The sequence below is a fragment of the Panthera pardus genome, unplaced genomic scaffold (assembly GCF_024362965.1).
Source record: "Panthera pardus isolate Hobbes unplaced genomic scaffold, ASM2436296v1 HiC_scaffold_25, whole genome shotgun sequence".
Lineage (NCBI taxonomy): Eukaryota > Metazoa > Chordata > Mammalia > Carnivora > Felidae > Panthera > Panthera pardus.
In genome coordinates this window covers 78,991,691-79,009,964 of record NW_026526821.1, presented here as the reverse complement: position 1 = coordinate 79,009,964, position 18,274 = coordinate 78,991,691, and the positions used below count along the sequence as shown (strand labels likewise).

Here is an 18,274-nt window from a genome sequence, read left to right as displayed (position 1 = left end):
CAGTACCTATCACAATAACAAATATACATACCTTTCATATAGCTGTTCCACTTTTAGGATGTTATCCTAGAGATGTATTCACATTTGTGCCCAAAGATTAATGTACAGGGGACACCTGGGTGGTTCAGTCGGTTAAGCATCCGACTTCAGCTCAGGTCATGATCTCACCGTTTGTGAGTTTGAGCCCTGCGCCGGGGTTTGTGCTGACAGCTCAGAGCCTGGAGCCTGTTTCAGATTCTGTGTCTCCCTCTTCTTCTCCCCTACTCATGCTCTGTCTCCCTCTCTCTCTCAAAAATAAATAAACATTAAAAATTAAAAAAAAAAGATTAATGTACAAGGATATTCATTGCAGCATTATTTCTAAGAGGAAAAACTAGAAACAGCCATTGGACTCAGTAGGGGAATGGTTAAATCATTTATGGTACTAAGAAGATGGGGAAGGCTATGGCACTGTTAACAAGGATGAGGTGGATTTATATATTCTGATCTTTTAAGTAAAAAGCAAGTCACTGAACAATATGTATGGTATGATGTCATATATATATTGAACAAAACACAAAGCAAATATATTTGTAAATGCATAGAAAATACCTCAAAAAACACACTACACACTTAACGATGATTATTTGTGGGCAGGAAAAAGAACTGGGGGGATACACAAAGGGAACTTTTACTTTTTGCTACAGATACTTCTTTATAGTTTGAGTTGTTAGCCATGCTCACATATTTTTAAATTAAAAAGTTTTTAAAAATAGAAATAAGTAGTGTTAAAAAGGAATTTATGAGTTTCCGTTTCTCTTACTTCCGATGAATGTTGTTTTGTAAGACAATGTGAACTACTACAAAGAACACAAACATAGGTTCTAATATTGACTCAACCACTATGGGGTGGTGTGTACCTGTGTGTATGTATATGCATGTGTGTTTGAAGAGAGGGAAATAAGTGTGAAATTGCAAAATAATAACTATCTGACAGGATTGCTATGAGAGTTAAGTGAAATATTGTACAAAAAAGTCTCAGCCTGCTAGACAGCTGGCAGGCACTCAATACAGTTTACTTACATTTCCTTATTCATAGCCCACTCCAAGGTTTGAAATCTGTTTGATTCCAGTAAATGAAGGTAATGAAAGCAGTATCAAATGTGTCAGACCTTTGTTCTGAATCTGATCTTGAAAATACAGTCATCAAATATCTGCTCCTGTCACTTCTTTTTACACTTGTTAATAACAAGTTGATATTAAATACTCCATTTTGGTTAACTCCAGGCAAAAATGATGGGCTAAATATTTACATCTGATTCACAGAGAGGACCTCCTAGGGAGGTATGATTTAAAGATGGGATATAAACAGACAAAGGGAGGGGCGCCTGCGTGGTTCGGTCGGTTAAGCGTGGGACTTCAGCTCAGGTCATGATCTCACAGTCCGTGAGTTCGAGCCCCGCGTCGGGCTCTGTGCTGACAGCTCAGAGCCTGGAGCCTGTTTCAGATTCTGTGTCTCACTCTCTCTCTGCCCCTCTCCTGTTCATGCTCTGTCTCTCTCTGTCTCAGAAATAAATAAACGTTAAAAAAAAAAAAAACAAAACAGACAAAGGGACAGCAAACTGAGACTATTTGAACTTTACAATCCACACAGAACTTTATGGGTCACACTGCTTCTTCATACCCATTTGATCCTTACATGGATAAGACAGGCATTGATGATGTAAGCCTCATTAAATGGGTGAGATGGGTGAGAAGGAAACCAAAGCCCAAAGAGGTGAAGCGACCTGCCCAAGGGCACACTCTGAGTAGAGCCAGTTCTCACTCCCAGTTTTTATTCCTATTATTCTGCCACCTAACAACAACAACAAAAGTGGCCTGGTACAAGAGCTGAAAATGTGGAAGGAAAAAGTTTTTAAAAAACAGGACAGGGGCGCCTGGGTGGCTGTCAGTTGGGTGTCCGACTTCCGCTCAAGTCATGATCTTGGGATTTACGGGTTTGATCTCCGCATTGGGATCTGTGCCGACAGCTCAGAGCCTGGAGCCTACTTCAGATTCTGTGTCTCCCTCTCTCTGCCCCTCTCCCACTCTCTCTCTCTCTCTCAAAAATAAATGAAAACATTAAAAATTTTTTTAAAAAAGGACAGCTCCAGTTGTCCAGTTGTAATAGAATAGAAGTATTCCAAATGACTAGTGTATGTTATATATTATGGTTTGATATTATTCAGTTAGGCAGTGAGTAAAAATCTTAGGTGTGAAATATTATGTTGGTAAAATATTATTTTGGTAAATCCAAGAGTTGAGTTACAATTTTTCTTTATGTGAGGATGAGGGAGTTTTTCTTAAGTAGTGCATTAGTGTTAGCTATTGTTGATTGTAATGAATATTTGCTGTTGAAATTGTGGCTTAATAAATCATGATTAAACCTCTCGGTGGCACAATGGGCCTAGAAAATTTTGGTGGGTTACTTTATGCTTCTTAAGAAAAATCAGTAAAGCTGATTTGGAGGGCAGTTGGGGACAAACGAGAGGCAACCACGTGAAAGGCCACGTGCATGTGACTTTCAGGGAAAGTCACTATTTGGGATGATGAAGAATGTGAAGGGCAGCTATGTTGAAAAGAAAAGTCAAGGGCACCTGGTGGGAAGCTGTTGGCATGCACCCTAACCCAGCAAAAATACCGGTTACACCAATTACAGAAATTATAGTGTCTTAGTTTCTAGGAAGGGTTAGTCCTTGGAGCAAACTCCAGCCTGGAGACACCTCGTTAAAATTTGAAGGAGCCTTGTTCAAGAACCACTCAGGTACCTTTTCCAAGACTCTGAGATCACCAGGCACCAAGAGTGCACGCCCCCATATCTCACCCCAAATTCCTTCAAGGTTATTCTCCCCCTCAACTCCCTGGCCCCAAACGTAGGCCTTTAAAATGGATGAGAGGTCCGAGGCCTACAACTGCCCTCCCCTGCGTTCCTTTCGCTCTTTTTTGCCATCTCCACCTCCTCGATTAAAAAAGCAACTGAGTGTCCTCTCCATTCTCAAAGCGCTGCGAGGGGGTGGGTCCCGGTCACTGCGGGCTCGGGCCCCGCAGGTTGGCGGGAGCAGGCAGGGGCGGGCCAGCGCGGATCCGGAGAAAGCCGAGCGACTGCAGCCGCGCGCCGCGCTCAAACTCGCGCCGCCACCAGCTCACGAGCTGCGCCCCACCCTCTCCGTCACCAAAGGCACCAGCCAATGAGCGGATCGGAAAGGCCGGGCCTGAGGGCTGAGCTTTGGGAGGGGGAGCAGCGGGAGGGGAACGGGAAGTCGAGGGCGGGCTGCGTTTGATTGACAGGTCGCTCGAACCAATCCTCCGCGCGGCTTCTCTTTGCTCTCTTCTCCGCTGGGCACAGCTCTCCGTCCCACCTCCTCCTCTACCCCCCTCCTCACTCCTTTTCGACCCGCCCCACTTCCCTTCCCCCACTCTGCAGGCAAATCGCTGCTGGAAAGAGGCGGGGGCCGAAGCGGCGGGCTCGTGTGGAGACTTGAGGTGGAATTGACGGGGGATCTAGCCAATAAGAGGTAGGCTGATGGCGCGGCAGTGGCTGGAACCGGCCAATGGGCAAGCGGGCTGGGGGCGGAGGCCCAGGTTCCAAACGCTCCGCGGCGCCATGGGCTGAAAACTCAACCGAGATGGAATCTCCCAGTCTGAACCGGTTTCAACCGGTTCCGAGTTTGAGGCACTAGGAGGAGGGGGAGAAGCGGCTGCAGCGGCCGCGGCAGGAGCAGCGGGAGCTACAGCATCAGCAAGAGCAACAGTAGCTACAGCCCCGGCGGCGGTGCCTGTTCCAGTCTTTGCTGCTGCAGTCCGTGCAACCACCCAGAGGGGGAGGGGGGAACCACCAGTCGCTGAGGAGCAGGAGAAGGGGGGAAAGTTTAGGCGAGCCTGGGTGGGGGGGCCCAGCGCCGGAGCCGCGTGAGAGAGGGAGCCGTATTTTGGTAGGGGGGAGTCGGACTGCAACTGGCAGCAGAGCGTCCCCCGACCTTGTGGACTCTATACCCCCTACTCCTGCCGCTCCTGCTGCCGCCTGTGGCTGGAGGGTCCCCCTGGGGCTGAATCTTTGGGACTTGACCCCTTTCCCCTCCCCCTTCCCTCACTCCCCAGCCAGGCGCGAGCATTTATTCCACGGATTAATTCCCCTTCTTTTTTGGGGGGGGGCGGGTGGGTGTGTGTCGTGGGGGGTGTCCCTGAAATAGTAAATATTGTTGAGCTTTTTTTTTTTTGCCCTTATCCTCTTCGTTTTTTTAATTTCCTTTTTTAAGGTGGGAAAACTGTGAAACCCACCTTGATTTCCTCCCCTCTCCCCCCTCCCCACCTTCCCTCGCCCTAATCCCCCGACAAGGAAAGAAGAAGCAGTTGGTTCAATCTCTGGGTAAGTCGACTGTGTCTTCAGGGCCGAGGGTCGGGCGGCGGCCGGGCGGGAGGAGGCCGGCGTGGGGCGCGGCGGCGGCCGCGGGAGGCGAGCCCGGGAGGCGGCGGCGGGCCCACAGCAGAGCCTGCGATTGAATGGAGCCGCTTCTGCCGCTGGGGGATGGAGGCGGGGAGGCGGCCGCGGGAGGGTAGCGCTTGCTGGGTTATTCGCGTGTGCGGGTGGCGGTGGAGGAAGGCGAGGAGCGTGTGATAGTGAAGTGGAGCCGGCGTGGGGGTGGAAGGGCTTCCCCAGCCCAGGGGGCTGGGGAGAAGTTGGGGTGATTTCAGGAACATCTCTGTAAATTATTAGGAGTGGAAGTTTCCAGAAATATTTAGTGCAGCAGCATTGAAACGTCCGCCTGCATCACGTGGCCCCTCGGTGGAGAGCTTGGGATCGGGGGAGGGAGGGGCCGTTGAGTCCCTCCTCCTCCTCCTGCAAGGAAACTCAAAATCTTTCTGGTTTTTTGCAGGGTAGGATTAGATGTAGGAGAGGTTAGTTGATTGTTCAGAGTCCTGCAATTGGGATTCCGTGCTGTAGTTTGTTGGGGGGGGGGGTGGTTGAGTGTGTTAAGTGATCGAATCGCTTGCTGCTGGCTTTGTACGGTGGATGATGCCCTGATTCTCCTTCATTTCGAGGTCTTCGAGTTTGGGGTGGGTGGGAAGAAGTGGTGTAGTAGAGGAAGCTTTAAAGATTTGCCCACCCCGGACCTCCTCTGATCACGCAGAGGCCATGCTGCATAGAGAATGGGGCGGTGAACTTCAGGCGCCTGGTCTAAATGCCTCCTCCGAGTATGGGCGGGGTGAGTGCGTGCTCCGGTATGCTATAGTTAGAAGTGCTGCAAATCGGTTCGGGTGGGAAGCGAGGGGAGGGCGGGCCTTAGTGAGGTGTGTTTCTACTGAATGAAGCAGGCAATTGCCCACACATCTAAGTAGCAGTCTCTCCTTGTAGCGACTTGTTTTTTGACCTACTATTTAGTAATCATAAAGCAACGGTTATAGTTTGGATGGGAGCTGGCAGTGTGTAGCTGCTTGCTTTTTCAGTTTGAAGTGGCACTGAAGGTATTTTGGTAGTCACTTGTAGAGTCACATTGCTGGATAATCCCTTGTATATGCTGTCCAGTGAGTGGATTTTAGGATTGAATGTCCCAAGGAGAAAAGAAAGCGTTTGTGGTTTCACCTCTCCAGCGATGGCTGTTTGCTATCGGGCTGATTGTGTATCGTAAGCGTGTGGGACACTGCTGTTAGTGGAAAGAATGTTTTGGAAGCTGTTTGATTTGGGGGACTAAATGTGCTTGGCATTGACCAGAAAGCCGCCATTTCTGTACAGTTCAAGAATAGGTAGGTCATTTCGAAGATAGTCGGTAGTTTTAAGGATGGCAAACTACTGTATTTAACACGAGCTTCTATTCTAACCCTGATTTTTCACAAGAATTTATCCACAAGAACTCTGTAAGGACAGTGTACTTGAAAGTGAAACTTTTTACAGTCTAATTGTTCTTTTTGTTTGGGTTATTAAATTATGATAGGACTACTTAGAAAAGTTCGTTCAGTTTTTAACCAAAAATTGAAAACTTTTGTTCTGTACATCTTGGTGCTTTGTGGGGGCATTGTTTTTCAGCCTCAATTTTTAGACTGTTCTGATCTTACTGTACTTGAAGGGAGGAAATTTACGTTTGTTGGTGGAATATATATATTTTTGCTTTGATATTAGTATTTTAGTATTTAGAGCAAAGATTTTCATTAATGTGTGTCAGGTATTCTGTTTGTATTGAAAACCTTAAATAAATGCTATAAAAATTTTTGAAATCTTATGAGTTTTTGCTGTCAGTAATGGGCTGAAAGGCGTCAGAAGAATAAAAATCCTTGAACTCTTCATTTTTACGTCATCTGTAACTTAACTGACTCATTTTTTACACTTCTGGGTTTTTTTTGTAACTGGCATTATCATTAAGTAAAACATTTGAGTTAAAATTGAAATTGCTGCCATTGTTACGAACATTTTTAAATTGCTATCAAGTAGCCAAGAAATAATGTCTCTTTTCTACCAACCTACTTTGTACAAACATAATCAAGCCACCCACCCATTTCCTTATCCTGGAAGGTTTTTAAGAGGGGGAGAAGTGGAGGTGACCATCTGACCTTTTTAGGTCTAACTACAGTAACCCAGGGGTTCTTAACCTGAGGTTTCATGCATGGCTTTCAAGATGTCCTGCATTTTCTGTAATTGTATACAATATTGTGAGTTTTTAAAATTTGGCAGGCACCATCATGTTCTTCTGATTGTAATGCATCTTGGCCCAAAAAGGTTAAGGAGTACTGATTTAGTCAGTCAGACCTTGAGTAGCACTGGCTTTGAAGAAAAAGCAAAGGAAAGATCTTTATAATGCTGGGCAATAAAAATGTGAATGTGTGCCAGCATCTTGATTAGAATCCTCTTAAAAAGATAACGTTGCATATGAACTGGTAGGTTTTAGCCAGTATATTATGTGAGGTGAAGAAGCTCACTTTTCTGTTATCATAGAATTTGTATTTATTTGGCAAATAGTTGGCAGGCTTTTAATAGCTTTTCACCTTGCCAATGAATACCTGGAAGTTAAGAAAAAAATTCTTCTGACATATCATAAAATATTTTTTAGGCATACATATGTTCAAGGAATTTGTACACTTGTAATTTTAATCTCCAAAATCATTGAGGGTTGAAAGAAACAAAATATATATATGAATTTTAAGTATAAGTAGACTGAGTATAAAAGTATAAGTAGACTGAGTATAAAAATTTTAAGTTCTGTTGAGTATAAGGGTACCATATTTGATTGACTTGTGGTTCTTGCTGATTATTGGTATATACAGTAGGAGAACTCGTATACCATGTTTAACTTTTAGCATCTTCCTGTTGTTCTTCCCAGCATATCTTAAAAATTAAGGTAACATGCAATGCAGGGAAAGGAGTTTTACGGAATTAAAAGACTCTACTTAGGAAAGGGGAAATCCACTTAAACTTCATCTGTACCTAAAAATTTGAGATTAAGACTTCGAACTGTATCGATTTTTAGGGCCATAAATTCCTAATAGTTTCATTTAAAAATAGGTTGGGGGTGGTGTCTAGGTGGTTTGGTCAGTTGAGCATCCAACTTCAGCTTGGGTCATGATCTCACTTTGTTAGTTCCAGCCCCACATTGGGCTTGCTGCTGTCAGTGCAGAGCCAGCTTTGGATCCTCTGTCCCCCTCTCTCTGCCCCTCCCCCACTCCCACTGTCTCAATAAAAAAAGATTTAAAAAATAAAGTAAAATAGGTTAGGAGTAATTCTTTATTTTCATAGTTAAGGTTTATTTTGAGAGTGCGCACATGCATGAGCAAGGGAAGGGCAGAGAGGGAGAGAGAGAATCAGAGGCAGGCTCTGCACAGATAACGTAGAGCTCCATCGGGCTCAATCTCACAAACTGAGATCAGGACCTAAACGGAGATCAAGAGTCAGACGCTTAACCCACTAAGCCACCCAGACACCCCCAGGGGTAACTTTTTTTTAAATATGAGTAGAACAATAAGAGTTTTCTGTGGTCTTAAAATAGATCTTAATAACTAAAGCAGTTAGAGTATCTTCACCACTTATTTGCTTTTACTATTTATTTAGGTAGCCTTTAAAATACTTGTTAAAATATTTGCAAGAACATGGTTGAAGTAAAATAATATGAATAGAAAGTTCTTGACTGGTAATATCAAAACTTCATAGGCACCTTAAATTTTTTTCTTTATTTACAGTAATCTATGCCAGCAATTATGACAATGTTAGCAGACCATGCAGCTCGTCAGCTGCTCGATTTCAGCCAAAAACTGGATATCAACCTTCTAGACAATGTGGTGAATTGCTTATACCATGGAGAAGGAGCCCAGGTAAAGTAGCTGATCAAAACTTTATAACATTCTTGTAGTATAATGAAGTTGTTCATTTAGAATTAGATTTTAAATTATTACCTTTTTAAAAAGTGTTCCATAGTTTGTATTAACTTGTAAGTATAAAAAAGTGTTCCATAGTTTGTATTAACTTGTAAGTATATATCAACCAATGAGAAGTGATCTGGAGAAATTGCAGTATATTTTGACATGGTTAGAGTGAGATATTTTGGAATATTATACTCATTCTATCTTTCAGAAACCTTTACCGCCATTTAATGAAAGACCCCCCATTTAAAATATTTATTAAATGCTTTGTAGATATAAAGGCTGTACATATTTTATGTGTGTAATATATTTGGAGTAAGGATTCTTGTATTTTTGAAATATGTAAATTACAGAAGTACTTCACAGGTAAAACTTGTTTTAAAATTCCCAACAGTACAGAGCATCTTAAGTTATTTGAATTTAAGACTTGTAAAAGTGGTACTGTTAATGTAGGTAGTTATCTTACATATCCATGCTTTGAACAGTTGAAGGTTTGGGGATTTTTTTGTTAAAAACACCCAGTTGAAAGAAAGACGAGAGAGGAATGTTCATAAATGTTTTAATTGTTTTACGTTACAAGAAATTAGGCAATCTTGAATCTTCACTGGAATTAATCACAAAGAGTTTTAAATCAGTAAAGTTTTCTGTTGTTGGATTTAAGTCTTTTAAGGTGATGTAACAAATATTAGTACAATTTTGTTGCCAAAACGTTATGTTTCTAGTAGATAATGTCTAGTAGTTTTGAAGTTACTTATGTTCAAGAGATTAGTTTATATTTGTGTAGTTAAATCCTGACTACTATCATAACTTTAGAAACCTGAAAGGTAGAAATTCTTTCTTTTATGGACAGTATGAAAAACAGGATGTATAAGTACCAGCCTATGCATAAGTATTTCCATTTCTTTTTGAAATCTAACATTTGTGGTTTCACTGTATATAATAAAGAGAAAATTTAAAAAGGGGGCCATGAAAGTTGTATGAGCAGTAAAAACTATTCTGCAGACTTTGTAATAAGCTTGTTGGTCCAGTTTTATAACTCCTAGGGGCTTTTGGTCAGCATTCTTGTCTCCAAAAGTCTTCCTGAAAAAGTTATTCCATCCTTACCATGTAGTTGTTTCTTTGTGCTGTGCATTCACTGTGGAGCTTTAAGCTTCATTTCATTCTAACATGCACGTATGGAAAGCAGCTGCTTTTGGAAGAAAGTATGGAAGTAAGGTTGGGCTCAACTTTGAATGTATTCGAAGCACAAGTCTTGTCGCCTTTAGGAAGATGGGCATTTAATTTTGTCACGATGCTCAGCTGCTACTGCTGTTTAAATCTTTGTTGTTTTTTAACATGGCTCACAACATCTAAAACTGTGATGGATAAACAAAGAGACCGGTGTTTTTCTAGGCTTAAAACTAAGAAGTAGCAGTAATTTTTTTTTTTTTTTTTTTTTTTTTTTTTTTTTTTATCATGAAGAACATATTGGTACTGGGATACCTGGCTGGTTCCGTTGAGTTCAAGCCCCATGCTGGGTGTAGAGATTACTAAAAAAATAAAGATAAATACGTATCAGAGGTGATGCCACTTTTAGTAATGTTTCACAGTATTGAGAGTTAATGATTTGTTTTAAATTTGACTTTTGAGTAAAATGTAGGCTTAGAAAAGTTTTCATATTTTCTAATTTTTTTCTTTCTTTCTTTCTTTCTTTTTTTTTTTTTTTTTTTTGGAGAGAGAGAGTGAGAGTAGGACAGGGATAGAGAGAGGGAGACTGAGAATCCCAACCCGGCTATCAGCACAGAGCCCGACTTGGGGCTCAAATAAACCATGAGATCTCAACCTGAGCTGAAATAGAGAGTTGGACACTTCTGAGCCAACTGGACACCAACTGAGCCACCCAGGCACCCTTAAATTTTCTATTTATCAAGGCAAAATAAACTTTCCCCAAAATAAGAATTTTATGTTTAGTTATATCATAAGATGAATAGGTTGCATAAAGATAATTGCAAACTGTAACATTGTAGATAAGGAAATGGAGGCTGAGAGCTTAAAGTCAGCTGAGAACTTTTTTCTAAAAGTCATGTTTTTTAAATTCGAGTTCAGTGTATTTTACATGTGCCACCTTTTGAGGGTCTTATTTTGAATAAAAAGAAGCATAAAGCTGTTGTGGAAAACATGTTTTTAGTGATAGAATCTTGATTTTAGTCCAGTAAGGTTTCTAGTCACTACTCTAGAGTCTCAGCCACAAGGTTACCAACTTACTGAAGACAAAGATAGTGGGGTTTGTAAAACCACCTGTTATAGTACCTGATACTTACAAGGCATTCTATTTAAAAGGTACTTTGGGAAGTATAATGAAGATTTACCATACGTGATGTAAACTCATTGTGTTTTTGTTTTGTTTTGTTTTTTTAATTTTTTTTTAACATTTTTATTTTTGAGACAACATGAGCAGGGGAGGGGCAGAGAGAGAGAGGGAGACACAGAATCTGAAGTAGGCTCCAGGCTCTGAGCTGTCAGCACAGAGCCCAACGCAGGGCTCGAACTCACAGACTGTGAGATCATGACCTGAGTTGAAGTCAGACACTCAACCGACTGAGCCACCCAGGCACCCCTAAACTCATTGTTTTAAAATACAGTAAGGTTTCATAATTTTTTCCAGTTTCAAAATAATGTACTAAAAAATGGCAACTAAAGGACTACATAAAAGTATTTTTCTATTTTTAGCCAAGTTAGGCAGCCAGGGGGGAAAAGATATAGAAGAGTTGGGTGTTTTCTCCAGTATTGTGTGAGGTGACTTGAACTCAATCTATTGCTTAGCAACTAAAATACTTTCACCATTCAGTAAGTAACAGGGAGAGAACAAATTTTCTCTTCCTTTAGTTGCCTTTTTCTTTTTTAGCTCCTTTTGGAGTTTTAACTTAATAAAAAAATATTATAGAAGGATAGTGTGGTTGGGGCAAAATTAAGACCCTAAGATGCAAATACTAGAAATAACTTCAGAGAGTGAAATGACCACTAAAAGGAAGGGACATGATTTATGCAGAGTTTTAATGAATGGTTAGTAGTGTAGGGAGTATTCACTACGTGCACAATGGTCATCACTTCAAAAGTTCTGACAGTATCTTAACAAAATATTATTAGGCATGGATCTTTGGTATTCTTATTCTCTTGATATTTGTTACTATTTTATGTGCAAGACTGTAACTAGTTAGAAATGAATAGATCTAGTTAGATGCTCTCAGGGAGAGAATCAAAACATTTCTAAAGTGTGCTTTGGCCCTAGATAACTCAGTTCACTATTCTTTTAGCTTTTTGTCATCATATAGCATAATTATAACTCTATAAAACTATTAGTCCCTTAATGAAGTCAGATCCAAAATACTTACATAATAAGAATTTATACTCTGGCTCTAACCCAATGTATATTTTTAGGTTGGAACCCAGGCAACTGGTTTTCCTTCCAAGTTACATGGTAGTTCTGGTGGTGGTGTCAAGGTGCAAAACCACTACTTAACATAGTTGGGTGTATATTTCTCAGTTCTTCTAAACAGTAAGCAGTGTCTATTGCTGATTGGGCGGTAGGGAAAATCACTGTATTTGCTACCTCAGGAAAATAATGCTTAACATTAAAGCCAAAATAAGGAGCATGATTTTTTTTCTTCTGTAAGTTTGAATAAAAGCTAAGTTAAAGAAGATTATGAGGTGTTGGTCAGTGAAGGTTCCAATTGGAAGGCTTCTTTTCCCCTTTTTGATGCCTGCTTATAAACTCTTAACCAAGTTGAATCAATCTGACAAAAAGGTAATTGACATTCTTTTTTTTTTTTTTTTTTAATATTTATTTATTTTTGAGAGACAGAGTAAGACAAAGTGAGAGTGGGGGAGGGGCAGAGAGAGAGGGAGACACAGCATTGGAAACAGGCTCCAGGCTCTGAGCTGTCAGCACAGAGCCCGATGTGGGGCTTGAACCCACAGACCGTGAGATCATGACCTGAGCCGAAGTCGGACGCCCAACCGACTGAGCCACCCAGGCGCCCCAGTAATTGACATTCTAAAGCCATCAAACTTTTTGATTTCATGTGTTAGAAATAGGTAAGAGGTAATTAGGGAGGATCCAGTTGAGCTACAAAACTGCCTTTAAAGGTCAAAAGATTAAGCTCTTCTTGAAAAAAAATCAGAATTAACAGCCTTTGGTAAAATGTATTCATCTCCTGAAAAACTATAATGATTAAAATGAAGATACATAGTATCAATATGGCGAGATCTCAAACTCCATTGTCAGTCATACCTTGCAATAAAACTGAAGGAAAGTGTCAAATGAAAAGAGCAAATTGTAGGATTTTTATAGTATGTTATTTATGTAAAATTTAGTGACCACACAACTGTATTGTTTATGAAATTTATACGCATGCTGTGAAGACATGGACAGAAAAAGACCCCAAATTCATGAAAGTGATTACCTCTACAGAAGGAACAAAGGAAAGAAATGGCATTGGAGAAAGGTATAAAGGTGATTGCCAAAAGTTTTAGATCTTCTACATTTAAAAGAAAAACAGATACAAGTAAAACAAAATGTCAGTATTTATTCTAGATCATGGCTATATACTAGGTTTTTACTATTTCTGGGTTTGTATTTTAAAGATAATAAAACGAAGTTTTTGAAATAAGCTCGGATTTAATATGACATTTAGAGGAATTTGAGAGAGTGTAAAACAGATGTATTTACCATAAACTTAGACTTTTTAAAAAGGGTTTAAGGATCTTCATGTTTTATATATATCTACAGGTATTTGAGGTTTGTGGCCTTACTTAGACCTAGTTTTTTTCAGTCTTCCTATGAGATCTATTTTTATAGTAAAGTTTGTTAGAGGTATCTTGGTAACTTGTAAGGCAGAGTGTACCATTACATAATTTATCTAAGTATCTGAATTTTTATATGTTGCTTTTGGTTGATTGTAAATGCTGAGAACTCATTTACATTAGTCTTTGTTAGCATTGGTTGAACTTAAGATCCGTTTTGAGGATACCAAATAAAGTAGATTGCAAAAAAAAAAAACCCTATTGTTTCAAAGGGGTGAATATTCCCATTTTAAACTGAAATTTGGGATGACTAGGTGGTTCAGTTCTGCTCAGGTCATGATCTCATGGTTTGCTTTGTGAGTTCAAGCCCCACATCGGGCTCTGTGCTGACAGCGCTGAGCCGGCTTGGGATTCTCCCTCTCCCTTCCCCCATCCCCTCTCAAAATAAATGAATTAATTTTAAAAAAAGAAATTGGATTTTAAGAGTGATAATGGACATATTTATTTGTATATGGACTCATTAATTTCTTGTGTTTCAGAAAGTTAATAGAGTCACTGTCCCATTGGGATTTGTGCCTTGCTCGGTACCATTTTAATGAATGATTAAAAAGAACAAGTGAGCTTAAAATTATTTTCATGTAATATTTTAGCAAAGAATGGCTCAAGAAGTACTGACACATTTAAAGGAGCATCCTGATGCATGGACAAGAGTCGACACAATTTTGGAATTTTCACAGAATATGAACACGAAAGTAAGCAAGTGGTGGTTTTAAAATCCATTATTTCTTCTTTTCTTCCAGTCATAAACTTTGAGGAAGGTATCTCATTTTTAGTATTAGTGTTTGTTATCTCAAACATTTAATATTGTTAACTTATTTCAAAATTTAGTCTTAAACATAGAATTAATTCTTGCAAATAGTCCTAAGAATTATGAATGAAGTTTTGTAATTGGGACTAGAATGCAAGGTGGCTTTTTTTTGGTTGTTTTTTGTTTTTGATTTTAGAATATGTATACAGATCTAAGTAGCATAAATTCTGGATGTTATTCAGATATGAAACATAACATCAGAGGAATTTTGGGCAAGTAATCAATATAATACAGGTTAGGCACCTCCAACACGAAGTTGTGTGGGCAGCAATAAAACCCTGCTCCATGGTAGCAATGCTCTTAATGGGACAGCACTCAGTTTTTATTTGCAATTGAAAAATGTTATAATTTGGGTCCTTTTTTCCTAGTTTGAACAGAAGGGTTGATCAAAATGTGTTTTGACTGTTTTAGGCTTGATGATTCACACTTCTCTTTAAACTGCCTTGAAGTAATAAAATACCATGCATGGCATTCTGTTTAATACACACAAGATTTCCACTTGGTATACATTGTGTTAAAACAGAAAATAGCCATTTTCACATCTGTTTCTGAAATCAGACTGTATTAATTAACAGTTTTAAAATATTGATTAGTTTTGACATCTTGTAAATTTTAGAGCAAAAATACAGTCCAGAACTTCCTCAAAGTGCTAACCTTAAGTAACATAATAGTGTTTGCCTGTTTGCTTGCCTGGTAAATTTTGCTTTTTATACTGACAGACATTACTAATGTTTAAGTTGATTTATCAACAGTATTTTTAAAAACTCAAATTTGTCTTGTGAAAAATGAGATGATTAGAGGAACAGAAAGAAAGCAACAGGTAAAGAATTCTTCAATTTACATAAATTACAAATGATTTGGTGCTAAATTTATGCACTATGACATTTGGCTTTTATGCAATCATTTTTTTTTCTTTAAAGATGTTAACACTACCTGATATTAATCATAATGTTCCATTATGTTGATTGCTTGTAATAGGAAGAAAAGGGGTGTCTTCCTGTGCAACTGACACAGCTAGGCTTTGACGGCAGGCCTCCACAAGGTCTACCCTTTTGATTCCCTTTAACTGAATTCTGTTCATCAATTGTTTTTGTTTCATGGGCGGTGGGAGGGGAAAGGGGAATTCAATGCATAAAATAAGTATTTCTAAGGGCTCAGTAGAAATTTCTACCATAGGGATCATTTCATGCATTTATTTTTTCATTTAGTCTTTGCTGTTATCTGTCCCTCATCTTCATAACTCAGCAGTGGATTTCTCAGGTCCTGAGATGTGACGCAGATACGTAAATAATTCTTTTGAATGATGTTTGGATTATTTATCAGTATCTCCAAAGTAGTCTTTTACTATTGGCCCCCAGATTTGGCTAACACTTAAGATTTTTAATCAAAATACTCTTATTTCAAAAAAATGTGGGTTCTCTTCATATGTAGAGTCTTAAGGTCTAGGAGAGATTCGGTTTTGGGATATTATGATGATCTTTGTATCCCTTTGACTTGTGAAAGCTTTTATTGGGCTTAACTGCTTCAGCCAGGAGGGCAGAATGAGGAAAATATGAATTGTATCCTCCGCAAGCTTATGCTTTCTTTTTACAGTTGGGGAAAGGACTTAGAGGTTAGTAAATAGGTAACTTAGGTAACAAAGTAGCAAACATAAAGGAAGCAGAGTAATAGCCTTCAATTAAAAAGTGTAAGCTGGAAAATATGGGCTAAATAGGACAAAGTTAAGAGATTTTGCTTCTTCCTGGTATATTTATGGTGGATTTTTAGTTTTTTAAAGATCTTTTTAATTGCTTGAGAATTAACAATATTCCATGTAGTAAGAAGTGCATTGTTTTGACTTAGCAAAACGTTGACAGTCTGATTTCGTATCTAGAAAATTAAAGTTTTTAGGGTAGTATGTTCTTAAAAGTTAATTTAAAATTTCAGTCAGAATGTCACCTTTTTTTGCCTATTTTTCTGAGGTCTAGACCTATAAAGGAATTATAAATGAACAGGATAGAAAGTTTCCCTATTTACTGCTGATTATGAAACCCTTTAATGGTATCAAATTTGTAATTTCAGAATTTTGCTTTGGCTTTTTCATTTTGGAAGTCTTTTTAAGGAATGTTCTGCAAATGTAGGATTTTAGTTGAAATGGCAAAATTTTCTTGAAAAGTATGAAATGTTAAAAAGAAAGAAAACAGCAAAAACGTTTACTATTTGAGCACAATGTAGTTTGGGACAGTCTATATTGTGCTTTGGATAAAATTAGCATTCACATGATCCCTTTGGTTGAAATACTAATGCTCCTATTTTATTGTGTGATGACTAACCATTTTAAAGATGAACTCTTATTCTCAGCCAAAACTTGCAATCTGAGGTTATATGTCTATATATGAATGAGTTTATCTTTCAGGTATTATAACTAATTCTTCCCTAATTCAACCAGTTGAGACGTACCACAACAGTTTGGTCCCTTTTCTTCCTCCTGTCTATCCACACTAATTGGTCATGGTAATAATTTTGTGTAGTAACTTGTATAGCATTATAAATTGTTGTGAACATTGTTGACTATTTAGAGTGAGTAATGAGCAGGAGGGACAAAATGGCTTGAAAGTGGTATCTGTATTTATTAACTTACTTATATTTTTAGTAATGACTTTTATATTTAGGAAGGAATACCTGAAAGATAAATACAGATTGCAACATGCGTTTGTGTATTATTTTTGACTGTGCACAAAAGTTTATCTTTAAATTAGTAGAAATAGCAACTGTAAGGGTGGGATTAAAATTGAAAATTAAACCCTTGGGCTGTCTTGCTGCTCCTTAAGTAACACACCAGTGATGTTTGTAAACACTTTCTGTAAAAAGTATCTGTGACAATACTTTAATACTTGGCCAAGAGCTTACAACTCCTAGAGGATGGTAGGGAGCTTGAGAGCATCCAAGCTGCTAAATTCTTAGGAGCCTGGTCGTGTTAAAGTACGTGAGCCTATGAGCAGTCATTTATGCTGTGAATTCATATCTGGCTGCTACTTTTCCTTCTACAGATAAGCCCATTTGGCTGCTAAAGGGCTTTTTATTTGGTTCTTCCTCCTGGTGTGAGCATGTATAAACAGCAGGACATTAAATAGAGTAGTAAACAATAAAATGAGGAAAATGCATGAAAACTCAGTATATGGGTGAATAGATCCTTGTTTAATATATGTAATTAAACTTGGTAGCATAATGTTTTTGAAACTTTAGATGTAAATGTGTGAATGTCTGTCCATTTGTGAATCCTGAAAATTGCCAGTCTTATAGCAATATGTTCACATGGTTCTATTCTCCAATTTTCAGTATTATGGACTACAAATTTTGGAAAATGTGATAAAAACAAGATGGAAGATTCTTCCGAGGAACCAGTGTGAAGGTAGGAAAATGCTTTGAAGAATTGTAAATCCAGAATTTTATTATTTTCGGCATTTGTATTATAGTTGAATATCAGATGGAGGATTGTTAAATCTTTAGTAGTTATTATGCTTTAATGGAGATTATGGCTTTCGTCATGTAGCAAAGCAGGGGGAGGAATTAGTTTACCTTTTGGGGGAAAGAGGAGGCCAAAGCGGTTGAACTGTTTACAATAAGTACCGTGATAAAAAGTATATATCAACTTCTAGTTAATTGGGACCATGTTTGAAGTGAGTGAAATTTGAATGTGTGTTCTTATACATGGGTTTAAGTTTGCCAAATGGTAACTGACCAGTGATAAGTACTGTAAAAGCAAAGGAAAAACGAAATTTTAAAAGTCACAAGGCTTTACCTTGGAAATACTGGGCGAGCGCTAGAAGATATGGACTTCTAACTTAAGGAAAGAAAAGAAAATTAGGATGTGATGATGCTTGCTATTCATATTTAACTTTTGCCTTTGTACTGTCTCAGTAACAGTCCTGTTTAAGAAACTTGGGGCAAGCTTAATCTCTTGGAGTATATTGATGTAGTTACTTCCAGTTTTCATATACTGCCTCTGTTACCTACTTTAGATCCCTTGTTAACCTCTGAAAAATATATAAGTACAAGCCTGAACTTTATAATGGGGAGTATGCTACTACTGGTGGCAGTTTTTTCTATTAAAACCAGTCTCCTGTCTTGGACTGTTGATGTTTAATATGTCTTTTTTCACTTGCTTTTTCATGTCTTTTTTATGGTGGAATAATGACCTGGATTTACTCAGCTGGTCTTTCTCTAGAAACCTGACATCTTTCTGGCATGTTTATAGGTGAATAAGACAGTTTTTAATGGCAG

The 18,274-nt window shown here is 38.8% G+C and overlaps 1 protein-coding gene across 4 annotated transcripts in view; it reads left to right on the top strand.

The window, feature by feature from the left end:
* Positions 1 to 3,604: 3,604 nt before the first annotated feature.
* The window catches only part of XPO1 (exportin 1), a 45,268-nt gene continuing 30,598 nt past the window's right edge, over positions 3,605 to 18,274 (top strand). Inside the window, exons 1-4 of one of the 4 annotated variants that reach the window (XM_019431142.2) lie at positions 3,605 to 4,384; positions 8,182 to 8,313; positions 13,794 to 13,895; positions 17,330 to 17,402. In XM_019431142.2, coding sequence (XP_019286687.1) covers positions 8,188 to 8,313; positions 13,794 to 13,895; positions 17,330 to 17,402 — 301 coding nt within the window. In that variant the 5' untranslated portion in view covers positions 3,605 to 4,384; positions 8,182 to 8,187. Of the gene's footprint in view, positions 4,385 to 5,026; positions 5,223 to 8,181; positions 8,314 to 13,791; positions 13,896 to 14,047; positions 14,832 to 14,989; positions 15,054 to 17,329; positions 17,403 to 18,274 lie in introns of those variants that run through there. The other 3 variants (XM_019431212.2, XM_019431296.2, XM_019431386.2) reach the window with 3 other exon arrangements.